The sequence below is a fragment of the Dermacentor albipictus genome, unplaced genomic scaffold (assembly GCF_038994185.2).
Source record: "Dermacentor albipictus isolate Rhodes 1998 colony unplaced genomic scaffold, USDA_Dalb.pri_finalv2 scaffold_12, whole genome shotgun sequence".
In the NCBI taxonomy this organism is placed as follows: Eukaryota; Metazoa; Arthropoda; class Arachnida; order Ixodida; family Ixodidae; genus Dermacentor; species Dermacentor albipictus.
This window is the reverse complement of record NW_027225566.1, coordinates 8,714,901-8,732,629: the sequence shown is the minus strand read 5'-3', so window position 1 is coordinate 8,732,629 and position 17,729 is coordinate 8,714,901. Positions and strand designations below refer to the sequence as shown.

At 47.9% G+C, this 17,729-nt stretch overlaps 1 protein-coding gene across 1 annotated transcript; it reads right to left on the bottom strand.

Annotated features, from left to right (window-relative positions):
* Positions 1-1,008: 1,008 nt before the first annotated feature.
* On the bottom strand, positions 1,009-2,090 carry LOC139051551 (putative nuclease HARBI1). The gene is made up of 2 exons (XM_070528519.1): positions 1,964-2,090; positions 1,009-1,499 (listed from the first exon to the last, which is right to left on the bottom strand). Exons 1-2 carry the CDS (start codon positions 2,088-2,090, stop codon positions 1,009-1,011), a joined length of 618 nt encoding a protein of 205 aa, XP_070384620.1.
* Between the last annotated feature and the right edge of the window lie 15,639 nt (positions 2,091-17,729).

Sequence of the window (17,729 nt, the reverse complement as noted above, 5' to 3'; positions counted from 1 at the left end):
ATATTGTGATCTTATTACGGCACTAGTCATTGAACTATTTCGTGCTACAAACACGCTGACTACATAATAAACAAGACATCTTTCTTGCTGTTAAATTGCTGAATAAAGAAAAAATAAATGGTTGTGTGCGAGTTCAAAAAAATATCATTATGCTCGTGTCATATTTATGTAGTTTAAGATCTGCCAACTGCCCATTGGTAGTGTACTGGGTCCCATGTAGGTAACATCACACGGCTATTTTGGCGCCATGAAGTCATGCTCTGTGTGCTTGTCTGTCATTTGCTTTGATGAATGATGGCATTGAAGATGGATCACCTGGTTTAATTTACAATGCAGATATAAATAAACAATTTTAAACAATGCAAGTGGCACTTGAAATGAATATTTACAATTTGTGTTCTTCAATTTCAGAACTATTTACATATGTACAATCTCCCAAGGGAGAATAACGCGCTTGACATGCCAGGCGATTGTTTTCGGCATAACTTGGCCTTCTGTGAAGGAACTGTGCGGTGGCTGTGTGGCAAAATAGCGCAGGACCTACCAGGTGCGTGAGAACAGTACACATGGTGGAGCGAGAAGTGTTGTGCTTGGCAGCAGCCCAAATAGGAAGCGAGGAGACGAAGACCAGCCTCCCATGCACAGTGCAGATGGCGGTGACAGTGTCGGTGATGACAGAAGCAACAGAAGCAGCAGCAAATCATTTGGCGAAACCCAGCTGCCCAGAGAAGTGGCTACAACATTCTGCTGATGAACACAAAGTGTTCTATCCACAGGTACTAAATGAAAGGCTCTCATGTAGTGTCACAGTGGAATGATGCAATCATCTCCGGTAGTAACAGCTCACTGGCAGAGGACACGTGAAAACGCTGGTTATGGTTGGGCAGATTCGATAAAAAAACAGCACGCTATCCACTAATTGCACACATTTTTTCAGATTGGTTCCTGCTCTCTATTAGGTGTGTAGACAGTAGTAATAAACGTCTGCCTGCAGTGTCAGGCACGTGTTTATTGCTGCTGTGGGTGCTGCTGTCGACGCAGCCGCCTTCGCACCCTTTTCAGGTAGTGCTGGTGCTGCTGCCATGTCGTGCCAAATGAGCTAACAACATTATCCCGGGCAGCACAGCCTCTCAGGTACATCATGCGTGCTGCCGTCACTCGGGGAACTCTCTGTGGGGAGGGGTTGCCACTTTCATCGTCACTGCTGCTGTTGCTGCTGTCATCACTAACATCATCCAACAACACGTCACCTTCATCAAGACACAAGTTGTGCAACAGTGCACGTGCTACAACGATGTTGGCAGCGCGGTCTGGTTTGTAGTGGAGGGCGCGATAACGCTGAAAGCAGCGGAAACGGCTCTTCAGAAGCCCAATGCACCGCTCCACTACGGACCGCATGGCAGCATGTGCAGTGTTGTACCTGCCTTCCGCAGTGTGTATGGGAGGGTGGCCTGTGACTGGGGTCAGAAGCCATGGTTCCAGGAGGTAGCCGCTGTCACCTGCAGGATGATAAAACATGGTGTGAAATCTGCACAAAGTTTAGTAGGCGAAGCAAGGGTCATGTAAAATGCACCTACTACAGAAAGGCTGCAATAAAGGAATATACAGGCTGGGCACCTGACGCAGCTGTGATCACAGATGACAATAGCTGGGACATAGTAGCATCCATATTTGCAGCAAGGCAGCTCTTTGTGTAGTCTTCATTCACAAATGACTGTCAGTGTAAAAAAGAATGTGACAACGCGTGTGCTGTACACTTACATTAAAAATTAGTTTAATGTACAACGCAGGTGTTGTCACTTTGTGTCGTGCAGATACCATTGGAAAATTTCTACATCTCACCTATACTTAATAACCTGACTATAACATAAGGGGTTCGGGCTTCAATATTTTCTTATGGCGCGAGCAAGCTTTGCTGCATGCTACCAGCATTGCAACTGTACAAACTTTTCCTGCTGCTCACCGAGGAGGTGTTCGCCGGCCTTGGCAATATGCCCCTCCAGGAACCGACGACGCAACCACGTAGTTCTCCAGACGTGGGCGTCGTGGTCTGACCCCGGTCGCAGAGCGTCGGCGGCGAGGATCCGCATGCCTGCGTCGCAGATCTGACGAGAGCGCGCACAGCATAAGCCACGCGTTGCTATGACGTGCAAATTAGACAAAAATAAGATACTTACGAACATTGTGTTGAGGGCCTAGTAGCCTTTGCGGCACATGAATGCCGCCTTCTGCTCGCCCTTCGGTGCGATGGTGGCTATAAGGCTGCCGTCCACGCATCCGATGACGCCGGGAATGGAGCCGCGTCGAAGGAACCCTTCCTTCACGGCCACCTTCTCCTCCGACGTCCTCGGGAAATGGACCCACTTGTTGCGGGCCCCGGCGTGGACGATTGCCTCCGCCACGCGTCGCACACACTTGCTGACCGCAGGCTGGGTCACGCCGATCGTCTCCTCGCTCCCTACCGAGGCTTGAAAGCTGCCCGTTGCGAAGAATCGCAACGCGCACAACACTCGCCGCTCCACCGACAGCGCTGAAGTTCTCACGCCTCCGAGTTCCTCCGCCACTTCGTCGCACAGCCACCGCACAGTTTCTTCAGGCGAAAGTGCCGCCGAAACAGATCGTCTGGCATGTCAAACGCATCCTCGGGCTCCCTCCTCCCGCGCCCAGGCTGTCGAGCCGCCACCGCCAACGCAATCAAGAAGGCCGCCAGTTTTTTCTATTCCAAACGGAACGGGGCACTCACCGGTTATTCCACGAATTTTGCCGGTTTGTTCGGCATAATTTAGCATAATGAGTGCATAAACGTCACTTTGACGTGGCAGTTTTTGAGCATTCCTGACGTCGCTTGACAGGCAGGAAAAATGGGCGCGGCCTCAAAAAATTCGACCAATGAGCGAGCGGTGTCGGCCATTCTGGAATAGAAACAGAACAAAATAGTTTTACGTTATACCGACCCTGGTCTGGCTCAGCCTGTGTTGTAGCCACCTTTGTGTACTTGGGGTACCATCGTGTCGACTGAGGCCAAGTTGTTTTGGAAACGCGCAGTCACCCGTGTATTTGTGCTCTTAAAGTGCAGGAAATAATGCCAGGGAAAGGAGGGGTGCTTGAATATCGGATGTTCAGACTTTATGGCATTGTTTGGCAGGAGTCCTTGCTGCGAAATGTACGTAAAAGTGAATTTATCTGTAATGCCGTTCATTCACCACTTACGCACGTTTCGCCTCTACACGAAATACTCCTGTTAGGTCAATATACCGAAATGATGCATTCTCGTAATTTTCTTTCAGCTGATGACATCCGGTGGAGCATCGTACGGCTGGTACGGCAACGACTGCTGCTTACCTGGTGCCACAACTTTGCATGAATACAGAAGCAGCCCGGAACGAGCATTTATATAGAGCAAAATAAACATTTCATCATTTCAGAAAACGTATTTCGTTTTCTTTATGAAATTGCACCTGACAGATTCGGCGCAGTCTTGTAAAGGTCAATCGCAATAATTTCTACTTAATAATGAAACGATTCCACGCCAAGGCCACGCGAGGTTCAGCAGAAGCGAAAAAAAAATCGGAGGACGCTTAAGCTTCGCCTTCAAGAGGACGCGACAGCGTTCCCGTCGACCCGCCAAGACCATGGGCTACAGGGCAGCCATCACTTACGAGGCGCCCCACATCGGACGCTGTGAGCGTCGAGCCATATGGTCGAGCAACGCGGCGTTCGGCGCAGCAACGAAACGTGCGCCTGAGCAAGCGGAACGAACCAAAGAACTCGGTATCTCGGAGGGGGAAATGATGCACGCCAGCCAAACGTCGTGATCGGCACGGGCAGAGAGATAGACAGATAGTGATCTAAAGAAAGGAAGGACGCTTGATTCTGCAGAGGGAGCAAGGCGAAGCGTTGTCAGGGGAGAGATAGTCCGGGCCGCGACCCACCTCGCACCGATCCTCGCACAGCTCCACTGCGCGCGTGGCGCGCCATCTGTCGGGGCAGCGCCTACATGGAGAGGAGGGGGTCTTCTGTGTTTGCCGCAAGATGGCTCTGCGTGTGCGGAAAGCGCAGAAATGCAGCGGAAACGCACTTCGCTACTCCTGTAATTGCGACTTCTGTAAGTTACATGTTCACAATTACCGATATACACCGCAGTATAACTTTCCACGGCTCGTTTCGAAGGCAACACCGCATTCACTAGAGGCGCGTTTGTACCGCTTGGAAGCATCGAACTCGTGGCCGAGTGGTAGCGTCTCCTTCTCACACTCCGGAGACCCTGGTTTGATTCCCACCCAGCCCATCTTGGAAGTTGCTTTTTGTTTATGAAGTGCCTGCCGTGATTTATCGCTCACGGCTGACGCCGACGACCCTGGCTTTTCTGCGACACGAGCTCCTTAACGCTATCGCGTTAAAAAAAGAATGTCGCGCCGAGCAGCGGAGCCGGCGCGGCGTGAACCGACTGGTGTTCAAAACGCGCGCGCCCAAAACCGAAACCGGAAAGAGTCAACAACATCCGCTTGGTTTGCTACAGTCAATTCGGCCGCTGGGCTCTATGGGAGTGTCCGCTCTTGTTGAAATTTCTTTCTCTATGCCGACATAGAGTTACTGTATAGACCAGGACGGCACCGAGAGCGGCGCTGCTGCGCCGGCGTTGAGAGCGCCGCATGCGAAGCAAAATTCTATTAGCGGGTGGTACCCCTCTCCCATCTCTCGTTCGCGCCGCCTTGATTGCCTCCTGCACTGCGCGTGTTTGGGCACGCTTCGTGCCGCGCGCGGTGTGTGCGCCTGGACATTTCCTTCGAAGGGCGGTGTACAGTCTGTTTCACATTTAGGGGAAAACTCGAAGCGCATTGCATCGCGATGCGGCGAGCGCTTGAGTCAGGCGGCGGCAGTAGCTCGCGCAGATGCTCGAGGGGCGGGATCTTGAACGGCGTCGTCTGCTACGGCGGCGCGCGCTGGCCGCATTGTCGAGAAACGTTCTACTGTCAGGTGCAGGGCGCCGATCACATCGTTACTGCGTGAAATGAGCCGGTATTCTTTGCTAAGCGTTGCGCGACGCCCACTGATACGCCTCGAATGTAAGTTCATCGCTGCAGGGCAGTCATAGACGACGTACTGATTCCATACATTTTTGACGGCCCGTTTCTGGAAGGCGACTATATATTCTATCGCGATAGGACGCCGATCCACACTGCTCGAGCTGTGCAAGAACTGCTAGAAGAGCGCGCAGTCACTCTCTTGGAGCGGCCGCCTCAATCCCCGGGCGCCAACATCATGTAAAATGTCTGGGGCTCGTTGAAAGTATCGCTGGCGCACCATCCCCTCTATCAGTCGCCCGAGGATAGGCTTCGATCCACCATCGTCAGCGACTGAGACGTGCTGCTAATGAACACATCCCTGATCAAGTCATTCTACACTTCACTGCCTTCCAGGATGAGCGCTGTCATCGCTGCCGCTGGGGACATGACGAGATACTAACTGAAGCTCCGAGCGTGACGTGTCCAATTCCCCACCGGCGGGCAGGGTATGTCTGGTGTAGCGAATGATTGTCGAGAAAAATCACTTCCAGCTCATTGTCTGAACCTAAAACGTTCATTTAATCGTGTCTGTTTGTTTCACCGGGTTCGACTCCCATTGTTGAGTGCTTTGTTTTCCTTTCGAGTCAAACAAAGACTGAGCACGTTGCGCGCACATCTTGGTGCGTTTTGTCGCTGCTCATTACGGTAGCACACACAGTGAAGAAATATACGTGCACACGCTCAGTACTCCGGCCTTTCGAAAGAACAAATGAACCATGTTGTCAAAAGAAGTTTGTGGAACTCCATTATCGCCAATGAAGGATCTGAGTGTGGCGACGCATAACGTTTAGTAAAGAATATCAGCTCAGTTCCTGCAGTACCGATAAAATCGGTGCACTGCCCCTGACAGTACCACGCTTCCCGAAAATGCGGCCAGCGCGCGCCAACGTAGCAGACGACGCAGATCACGACACTGCCCCTCAAGCGTGTGCGCCTGCTCGAGCTGCTGCCGCCGCACGACTCCATTGCTTGCCGCATCGCGACGCAATACGTTCCGAGTTTTCCCCTTAGTGTGAAACAAACTGCACACGCTATATTTGCCTTTAAGAAGATCGGTACGCTTGATTATTTTTATGGCTGCAATGCGGCGAAAGGGCAGCGTCTGCTTAACCATGTAAGGGACGCTGAGCAGGTAATTGGAAACGACATCGTATGTGCCGCCGGAAAAATCGTCAGCACATACGATGCGGCACATACATACGGCACCTACGAGCTAAAGTCATTTTTGCAGTTTCTCACATTATGTTTGCTACAAATCCGTGTTGTCTCTGATGGCAACGACTTCTATCGACACTGTGCGGAAATAAACAAGATATATCGCTGCATAGCACAAGTACGACATGCGCACACAACTTTAACTAGTACGTCCCCTACAATATGGAATAGAGGCGGCAATGTAGACAGCTTGGTCATTTTTTAGCAGTACTCAAGAGACTGAAGTTGAAAGTATTATTAATCATTCCTGCTTCAGCAATGCCGGCGCGACCAAGACGCGGGTGTGTATCGTCCAGTAACCCGATCGATCGGTGCAGTGGTGAAGCGGGAATGAACTCCGGTCATGTTCAATGCATCATGCACATATTAAATTTCTCGGCACGCGTGAACTTCGGCCACTGCTAGCGCATACAACAGACGTGGTTTCCATTCTTGGGCAGCGCACACACAAACGTAACACGAGAAAGAAGACAGGACAAGCGCTCGTTGAACTTAAAGTTTTTATATGAATAAAAGGATTATGTACCGAGTAATTATTAAATTCACGTGGCTTACATATAGAAACCGTCATACACTCAGGAGTGATCAATGAACGAGCTCGCTTCGTTTGCCAGATGTTTACTTCGCTCGACGCACCGCAGTAATCCATGTCTGTCGTCTGCTTCTTTCGTACCATTTTCTTGTGAATCGGCAGAATTTCACTGGTGGCATCAACCTTTTCATGTTTACATTGCTGTCGTCACAGTTAACAACACAATAATAATTTCCGGTCATCCGAAGAGGCGCCGTCGCAAACAAGAGACGTTTCACGCGCAGCGCGAACTGAACGCGGGCGCGACCGCGAAGGGAGGCGACGGCGGAAACCTACACCCGTTGGAGATGAAATCGCTCCGCCAGGGGAGAAATGAGCGCTGGCGTCTAGGATGAAACTTGGCGTGCGGTCGTCTATATACCTGCGGTAGCATATACAGTAACTCTATGCCGACAGTGTCGCGCGTGCCACCCCGCGGGCGCGACAGAAAGGGGCCAGGTGCCGCGGCGTAGTTTGACTACTGAAAATAAGCTAGTAACGTTGGTTCAGGGTAGTCGCGGAGAGACGTCGCTCGCAGCCGACCCACTTCCTGTTGCGGAGGAAGCGACGATTACTAGGCAGGCGCGCGTTCGACCAATGGCTTGACTAAAGCCCCTGCATCTACGCGCCACCGCCGGCCAGGTTAAGTACCGCCAACCTACCCTCCTCCTCCACGCTCCTCTCCTCTCACCCCCTTAGCTTCCGGCGTGAAGCGGAATTTACGTAGCTTCAACTTCCTGTTCCGAGTGGAAGTGACGCTATGTTTTTTAGCGCTGTTTACTTTCGCGTCGATAGAGAGGCTTTAATTGCACTAGCTGCGGTTGAAACTGTGAATGCGATTCCATCCAAGAACCACCGCCTATTTTAATCAGCGATCTGGTCGTGTTCGCTGCTTCGAGTCAACCTACGACGGGTTGTGCCACGAGAGACAACGTACAGTGGAATGTATCAGTGCCTGGGTGCTTGGAGACCGCTCCCATTTTTCTTGCATTTGGAAAACAGCGACCGCAAACTACTACTTCAGCGGAATACAACAGCTTGTCCCCTTTGAATTCTTGTTTTGAAGCATAAATCCCCTCCAGCCAGCACGTATAGAGGGACTTTAGTGAAGGAGTTCGCGACGCCAAATTGTACGGCAGACGCATAGAGTTTATGCTGTTGATTCTGAGCTTGAACTTGTCTCGTACGGCAGATCGAAGGTAGCGCAGGTCCCAAGTGCGTGCACTACGTGAAGGACTGCAATGACGTGAAGCTATGAAATGTAACAAGTTCAAATTTGCGTGCAGGGCATTCAGTGACATGGTGAAAACAAGTGTGCTTTTCTTGTGGGATATGAGCGGAGGTGTGCAGTGAATTGGTGCGTGTGCGCGTGTTGTAACGCGTGCAAAGGTGGACGGCGAATTGTGTGGATGACGCGAGCAGATGCGCACCGCGAATTGTGTTAGTGTTGTGACGCGAGCATCTGCTCGCGTGTACGGCGAATTATGTTCGTGTGTTGTGGCGTGAGCAAAGGTGTACGGCGAATTGTGTGTTGCAACGTGAAATTACGATGGCTATTTTTTTTTATTGCGAGTGTTCAGGAGGCGAACACGGCAGTATTTAGGGCGGTAGGTGTGTCATACTTCTGTTGTCGCGCTTGTATCCGTCCCTGACCTAAGCGCTAAAGCACTTCCATCTACGCGCCACCGAAGTTTTATGCCGGCAGAAGCGAGGATGGAGGGGCTTTGTTTAGCCTTACTTACTCAACTTTACTCAAAGCGTCCAAATTTTGATGTACGGCAGTTTAGTTATTGGTAGAAAAGACACCTACTTGTTTGGTGAAGTGGAGCAGCGTTGATTTGTTGAATGCTTTCAGAGTTATTCAAGCTTTTTGAAGTAAATGTGAAATTGGCTTATACCTACTGCTATTGTATGAACAAATACTGTGCGTTGCATGTACCACTCTGTCAACACTTCATATGCCTACATTTTGTATATATTCTGTTCGTAAAGGCTAACTGTCCTCCACCTTGCAGTAAAAAGAAAGTTCATACAGGATGTACCAATACGTGTTTCTTTCATAACTGATGCTTTTAGCACACAAGACTAGGACGAGAAGTAGATATGAAGCACACAAGTGCCGACTTACAAGTTTATTTTGAAGCATGGGACCATATATAGAGGCAAAACCCATTTTAAATCACGTATGCACAACCTGCAGACATTTTTTGTCATAATGCAAGTCCAATAGCCCCTTGCGAGATAGAGCAATAGACTGGTTTGCCGCACAGTGGGGAATTATCAAGGCAGAATCCATCGATCGGTTAGGCAATACCTGTGTGGCAAAACCGTCTATCGCTCTATCCCTAAAAGAGCTGTCATACTTGCATGAAGTGGAACAGGGTTGTGCCTATACATATGGTCCCGTGCTTCAAATTGGTCTATGTGTTGGGCCCGTGCTTCAAACTAAATTGTTCCATTAAGATACACCCTTACAGGCTTCTTTCATCATTGAAGCTTTTCGCGCACGACAGGACAAGAAAGTCAGTACCCATGTGCTTCATATGCCTACTTCTCGTCCTAGTCTTGTGTGCTAAGAGCTTCAATCATGTCATATTAACATGCCCAAGCAGCCACGTCAGTCAACATTTTTTATTGCTTCGGCTGCTCCTGAGTGGATGACAAACTTTCCCTTTCACAATTCTTCCTCTACCTTGCGGGCTTCCACAGAACTAATTTCCAAGTGCTCTGTTCTGCAGCGCAGGGCATTAAAATCAAATATGTTCTGCAGAAATAATCTAGCTAAACGAAGTCTTATCACAGAGACCATTGCTCTCCGCCTTACTAAGCAGACCTCGCAGTTGAAAAATTTGTCCCTCTCTAGAAATCAGAACTTTGGTGCCCCACCCTGGTCAAATGCATTCAAAGTAAAGCAGAACTGTGTACAAAACTATTCCAAGACCAGTACAAAATTTTGCATTTATTTCACTTTTCAGTTCACAGCATGCAGCTTGTAGAGCAATCCATAAGACCACTGATCTCATGTATGTCACTTTATAACATAAATCTACAATTGTACATTTTGAAGAGTTCCTGCAACAAGTGTTGAGAATGCTAAAGTGCGTGTCATCTGCTAGATAATGCTGACAAATGTCTATCGAACATCATTACTATATTGCTTTTCCTTCCCTGCATTTTTTTTACAATTTCCAGTATTTCATAAAGCATTTTAAAGATATTACATATAGCCCACTTAGGTACTAGACTAGATAGCAACGAACTGACAGATTTCGCATATTGCCCTACCGGCCAGTCTATAAATATTTTTTTGAAGTGCGCTCCCGCATTCTTTTCAGGCCATTGTTTTGCAATACCTTGTGAAGGCTCGATCACAGACAGCAAGGCCCCCATTAATAAGCTCTGAAATAATAGAAGTGAGGTGATACCCAGTGCTTTTCTCTCCAGAACTGCATGTCACGATTGGCGTGCATTTATACTCAGTAATACCGCTCGGTGTTACAAAGGCCGTCTTCTCGCGGTCCATGTCTGCAGCCATCGGCCAGTAGCCGAATGAGGGACAGTGGAAGAAAAATACTTTGCGCCGTGAAGGTAGTCAAGGATGTCATTGATGCGTGGGATAGGGTAAACATATTTTTACTATGTTGTTCAAGTGCCTGTAATCCACACAGAAGCACCAGGCTTTGTCCTTTTTAACTAGGGCTACAGGTGATGACCACGGGCTGGAATATGGCTTAATGATCCCTTGAGGGATCATTAAGCCATATTCACATATCTTTTCTACTTCCGTTTCAATCACTTGTGGCTCATCCAAGGCTACACGGTATGGTCTCCGGTGAATTGAATTGGCATACCAAATTTCATTGATATGCTTCTCGATGGAGGTCGGACCTAGAGGGCGACCATTCAAGTGAAACATTTCGCTGAATGAGGCAAGGAACCGACGTACGTGGTCGGCGTGCTAAGGTGGACGATCAGTACAGATCATATTTGGGAAGTTTGGTAAGGCAGTTGGTGAAGAAGACGAAAAATTACTGCAAGACGACGACATTCCGATAGTCAAGGTCGATAGGTGGTAGTGAAGGCGAACGACTCTGGCGTGTAAATAGCCGAGGGGCAGGCGTTTGGGAGATAACCAGCAATGCAATGTTCATCTCTCTGCAAACGATGCGAACAATGCTCTCGCATGTGGTCGGCTGAGGTGCAGCATGGTCTTCACACAATGATGTAGTGGCTATATTTGGAAGACGGGTATACAGATACACAATTCGACAGCTTTTAGCTTCTTTGAAACACTGGCATTCACTTTATGTTGTCGCTGCTGGTAAGTACTTGTACGCGAGAAGGTTAAATGTGTCGTCTGTTATGCCCTTCAGTACATGGTTCACCTTTTCTTTCGCATTCGCTCGTCCACATTGCGGCAAAGGGCAAGAAGATCCTGAATATACAAGGAGCAAAAAACAGGAAAATCTATTTACAGGTTATATATAAGTGAATGGCAGAGCAGGCAAGTCCATAACGTCGTCTTTAACTGCAAGCTTGCACTCTCCTTCAACCTTCCGTTCAGCAGTGTAGCAACATAGTTCCTTGGTCTTCTAATGGCTTTTGCAGCTTGATGCATTCCGATGCTTTTACCTGCTATAATTAGGTCTTGAGGCATCTTTAATATGTCATTTTTGGTGGTCACAGGAGTATATTCTCGGCTTTACGAGGTTGCAGATGGTCCACTTGGCTAAACACAATGTATAACTTGAACCTGAAAGTAAAGCATGTGACCTCACAATGTGCTAGCTGATTATTTGAGACATAGGAACAACTTCGCTGTATCTTGAAATGCCCAATGAACTACCACGGGAAAAAAATGCTAGTCGAATATTTAAATATGACATTCCCAACTGTCTGAATAATCTGACTAGAGTGTGATGACTAGCTTGATTTCGTGCACCGCTCTCCAGGCCATACATATTTCTCTTACGTGCAGTCCTGTATTAGTTTTAGGCTGTCATTTCACAATCGCTTCTGAAAACTAAATCATATACAACAATGAAAAGTGCCACATGCATAAACACGTAATTTCAGGAGAAAGGTGACAGCCGGCACATTTTTTTACTAAAACTGCATGTCACCATTCTTCAGTCATCGAATGGCTTGAGCGGCTTGATGCATTCCAATGCTTCTGCTGCTGCATTTGGCTGTTGCAGCATCCTTCTTGATTGTCTCATTTCGGTGGTTGCAAAATATGTGCATCCTCATCTTCAAAAAACAATTCACTAGTTTGCGAGGTACGCATGTGGGTATTGCATTTACTGCGTTCTTGAGAATTTCATCTGTGAGGTGCTGCAGCTGAATCCTGCCATCTAAAAAGCTCTGCTCATGCATCTTAAATGAGGCCTCGCAATACTTCAGCAAACTTTGTGCTGCTTTTGATGCCAATTCGAGCGGAATTTTTTCGGGCAAATACGACTTTAGCCGCAGCCACTTGTTTTCTGCGGCACCAAGAGCTTCACCTGTGATAGCATTTGCACATATGCGACATGTGCTGCAGTTTTTTTTTACATTTCTTACAGCGTAGCCGCTCACATAGAGGAAGGCGTCATCTAACGCCATATTTTCCACTGTCTGTGGTGCTGGGTGATATATAATACCAGAACAAGGCTGCTGTACTTCGTCAGGAAATCCAATTAGTTCCTCTGCGTCTGAACGTTCGTAGTTCCCTCTGGGGTTCCACCGAAGAAACTGAGCAAGAGAGGCAGTGCGCAGTGCTGACTTGAATTCGCAAGGAGATGGAACGGGGTTCTTCATTCTTATTGTTGAGAAGAAGTTTTCCAATGCATCCTGGCCTAGTCTGGAAAGGAGCACAAAGTGGAACCCCTCTTTCACTACAAGGTGTTCCTGCAGTTCCATGGCTGCCATTGTGGTCAGGATGGTTCCTGTCTGCACTGGCTTCCATCCACGGCTGCCTCCTTCAATTTTCATTGCTTCGACGAGGCCAATTATATCTTGAAAAAAGGCATTGCCTCTCGCACCAAGGTGCCTCTCAGCCTGTTTCCGGGTTCTGGATGTGATTAGTGTAAACCAAGTGTGCATCTTGTCAAAAAACCATGCAGTTGTTTGAGCGTCTCTCTCAAGATTGCCCTTTTCGACGTGGCAGTACAGAGCAGCCGCCGTGTCATGATGTATGAGCGAATATGCAGGGCCTACCTTCATTTTTTCATAATGCCCTAGGCTCAGACAGGTTTTGGTTAATTTTGGGGCCAGGCGAAACTCATTGTCTTCCTCCAGTTCAAGAAGTTGCTCGACATGGTCTGTGGAGACCACTGCCGTTGGCAGTTCATTCCTTTCAACAATATCTTCTGGAAGGTGAATTTTGTGTCCTCTCGTGAAATGCCCTCTCAAGTTCTTAAACACATGTGGCGCGTTTGCAATAAAATATAGCCGCCTGTTACTATCACATGGGTGTGGAGCATGGCACTTTCGAGCTTTTTTTGTGACAGTGATGCCAAATAGCCTCCAGAGTGCCTGATTGCATGGCCCCATGTCAGTCACAACAGCATGTATTATAACACCAGCATCTTCACAGGCACTTATGATCGTACTGACCTTTTCCTTTACTACGTCAGCTCGGAAAGAATGACCAGTAAACTCATAAGCTACCGTCTGTTTCCACCGAGTAGAAATTCCTCCTAACATAAAGACGAGGGCATGCGTGGCATAGCAAGATTCCGGAATTATGTTGCTGGTCAAGGGTATTGTTGGCTTTCCCAGCAGGGTCCCAGTAGATGAGCCAAAGTCCAGACCCTTGCTAATCTGCATTTCATCTAGCATCAGAACTGCGTGACGCTCCTTGAGTGACAGCTGGGCCATGTGTACAATAGAACAGCGAAAGGTGGTAGAGGTATAGTGAGTCTATATGAACAGAGTGAGTAATAGGAAGAGAGTGAATAACTAGGAACAGTACACAGCTTAATTTTCAGCAAATCTATCACTTCAAACAGCAGTCCAGGAGCAAACTTGAACCCTTGTAATTTTCTTTGTAGTGTTCGTTCTGATGGTAGAGGCATACCCAGTTCACGGGCCACGTTGTATCCTTGAGAGCGGCATGACAGCTTTAGTTTCAGTGCCTTTACAACAGTTTCCGTGCTCCATGCTGTACCCCGCATTGTCCCTTTCTGCAGACAAAGTGCCTGGTCGTTGCCTAGGTAGCCTGCAATACCTGTATGTGCAATGCATCAAAATGAAATTCACAATTGCTTGTTGCACAAGTTTGAACATGGTATAACTGTGATGTAAATGGTGAAATGGCGCAGAAAAAGAATTTCGACCCCATCAAAATCGGCCACTTGGCCGGGATTTGTTTGCGGGACCTCATGCTTAACAGCGCAACACCATAGCTACTAAGCCACCATGGGGGGTTGTGCTACTACTTGTGTCCATTTTTCCCTTTTACCTGTTCCACCGTAGTCATCCCAATCAAGGTTCAATTCACAAAGGGGTGTCACAGGAATAGCACTGTATACCTGCTTTGAGATTCCTGTTTTCGGTTTCCAATACACTGACTCTCCGCTGTGATGCAGAGAGCCTCCTTTTCAGGTGCAATATATCAGCTGGTGCCTCTGTTTCAGCACTTGTTTCTAAAAATAATCCAGCATATGATCCATTGCAGTCCGCATTCTCAGTCACATACACAAATGGAGTACCACTCTGCACGCATGAACTTCACATTCCATGTTTTTATCTATCCTCACCTGCTCGTGACTTTAACAACGATTGACCTTGGCCTATGCTTGTGGTGCTGGGCTCTGAAAGTTGTAAGTGCCAAATACATACTTGCAGCGGTATTCAAAACCAGACTCGAGCCCTGTAGTTGTGCAGGGCTATTCATATACACTAACCTCTTGTGATCCCACCAGGAACTATTGACTGTGAATCCTTTGGATTGAGGTCACAAGGGCCTTGCTTGCGCTTTAGCAGTGACTGGCCAGTACCAATTTTAAGTCCTGGAAGTTTGAATGGCTGTTGCATACTGACCAAACGCACATATCTAGCCCAATAGTCTAGTATGATAACTTGCCAGATTTAACTTACCACGTTTGCCTAAAGTGCTAGCAGGTGGTTGTGTGTCCTGCTTTGGACTTTGCACACAATTTACTTGCTGCTGTCGTAGTACTGATTGGCCAGGTAGTATTTCTGGAAGAATTGCCTCTAAAAGTTGGATAGGCACTTATGCAATATATATCTGTAGCATAGCTTAAGCAAAACATAGCACATCTAGCAGCCTTGTTAGCACTTACCAGTTTTTCCCAGAGCACGAGTTGCTGGCTGCCTATTTAGCTTCATGTTGTGTGCATGAACTGCCCAGTGTTCTTTCAGGAGTGACTGCCCAGGTTGTATGTAATGAAAACTGGCCACTGAAGATCACAAATACAAACACATTTGCACTACCTGTCATGAACTTGTAGATCACATTGATGTGTCAATCACACTACACTTTATAGGCAGGTTGCGAACGTAGTTCCGGCGCCTACTAGGGCGCCCCTCGCGGCGGCGAGCGCGGAACTGGCAGGATACGACCGGCCCTCTTGCGTTCGGAAAGCCTGTATGTGCACTGTTTCGCGCGTAGCTCTTGCCTTTTCTGAGCAATGCCGAAGTGCAACCTGAGCTCTTGCGTAGTGGGCTGCAAGAGCACGTACACCAACTCACGAGGAACAAAGTTTTACATGTTTCCAAGCCGACCGTATGAAGCAGAACGGCGTCAACACTGAATAGCGCTCGTCCGACGGCATAAGCTGTTTTAGGTTCCGGCGTTATGCGAAGTGCTTTAACGCTGAATTCTTTGCTTTTACAGCAATGATGGCAGCAACGGGACACCTGCAGTGCGTACCAGGATATGCAGCAAACAAAGTAGTTTGTTTCCACACTACCGCAGTAAAGCTGTGGAACTCTTTCCCAATCCTCTCCCATTCAAACAGTGCTAGGGCTTGCTGAGAGATTTGAGGAGGGGTTGTAGCTGGCTGAGCTGGCATACACCCTTCTGCGCCGAGCATATCAACTAAGGGGCAGTTGAGATCACCAAAATTTTTGACGACGTGGTTTGTTGGAACCTGCTTTGCACGCACTGAAAAATCGCAACATAATAGTATCGCACTTCCAGTAACTTGGGCGAAAATATTTTTCCAGCGTAGACACAACTGGTCAGTTCCTCCCCTTTTTTTGTGTGTGTTTGGGGAGAGCAACGTTAGAATACTTCGGGTAGGTCTTATGAGTCGTTCGTACGCCCCACGTTCTTGGATGAGATGTTTTGGATTCGCATTTGCCGTCCTGTATGTACAGGGAAACTACCGCGGCGTCCTTGCACTTCCCTGCGATGCCAGCACGGCAATCGCAGCTCCCCGCTAGGATTTGTCTGCTGTCGCCGATCTTCAAGAATCAATGTCACCTATAATTTCATGCGTCCACACCGTAGATAACGAAGTAACTTACGCTGAGCTTCACGCATGTCGCTGGTGCGTTATTTTTCGTTTGCGGAATACACCTAGCAGTCACTTCCGATCAGTGCGAGTTCAACGCTTCCCTCACGTCGTAGACATGCCCCACTTCAAATAGACGACTTCCTTTCTCTAAATTCATTTCAAGAAAAAAGCTGTCAAGATCTTCTAACTCCCGAAACCCGGTTAAAATTAATATCGGCACGCTGTTTCGCGCCATCGCTACCGTTTGACAGGACGCCAAACACGCAGGGCGAGCTGCTGACGCTGGGAGTAATCCTACCGCATTCGCGCAACTATTCGTCAGATGGCGCTAGGGGTCGGAAAAACAGGGCGCCGCCTAGCACTTGCAACGTGCCCATAATCACTGGCAGTGTGCACGCTGCAAGTCACTGGCTGCCCATCCTGCTGCAGGTTCGATGCTTGGTGTCTTTTCAACAACGATTGCCCAGGATTTGCAGAGACAAGGTCAAATCCTGAAGGTGATAAATGAGAATAAGCATTCAGTTATATAATACACATTGAAAATATGCCTGCAATTAAGTCATAAAGCACGTCCAATAGCAATAATGTGAGCATACTTCTACCATTTTTGCTCGCACTTCTGCCTGGTAGCTGTGGCACCTGCCCAAGGCTGAATCTAGATGCACACACTTTTGGCTTCAGAAGAGATCGCCCTGGTTTTGTTGTACTGGAAACTGAATTGGAAACAAAGCACCTGCTCATAAGCTTGCGGGTGTACAAAGTACAACAATGAACAAATGCACTTCACTAGATTAAAAATGCATCAATAAGAGTGGCTGCAGAAAAAGGCCAGTATTGTGATGTGTTCCTAGTTCACCTCGTCAGTGCAGGAACTGAATACCCCTTGTATTCAAAAGGTATTCAGATTAAGGATCAGGAAGTACAGGACGAGGTTTCTTGCACAAAGATGGACAACTGGGCTTGTTATTTATGTTATAGAAGTCTACACATTCGGACTAGCATGCAACAAGCACATGTGTCGGCCTCCATGTGAACCTTCTTGTGCTTCAATACCAAGAATATATGTTTACTGAATTCAGCAGTTAAAAGAATTGGGCAAGTTCCTATATTACACACTGCTGAAGCACATACAATGGCATTTTGCCATGTAACACAGAAATGTTATCGGCCTGGAGAGTTCCTTAATTAAGATGCATTGGAGGAGCATACATACCTTGCATTGTGGCCAAAGAAGCTAGTGGCTCACGACTGCACAGTCCTCTGAAGCACTGTGATGTAACTTTAATGTGTGCATTATTTTGAGAGCCATCTGCAATTTGAGCGTATTACATGGATTAGTAGTAAAATTTGAAGTTCGTAAATAATTTCCACCTAGAGGCAGCTGCGTTACAACTCGCTTTGATAACATAC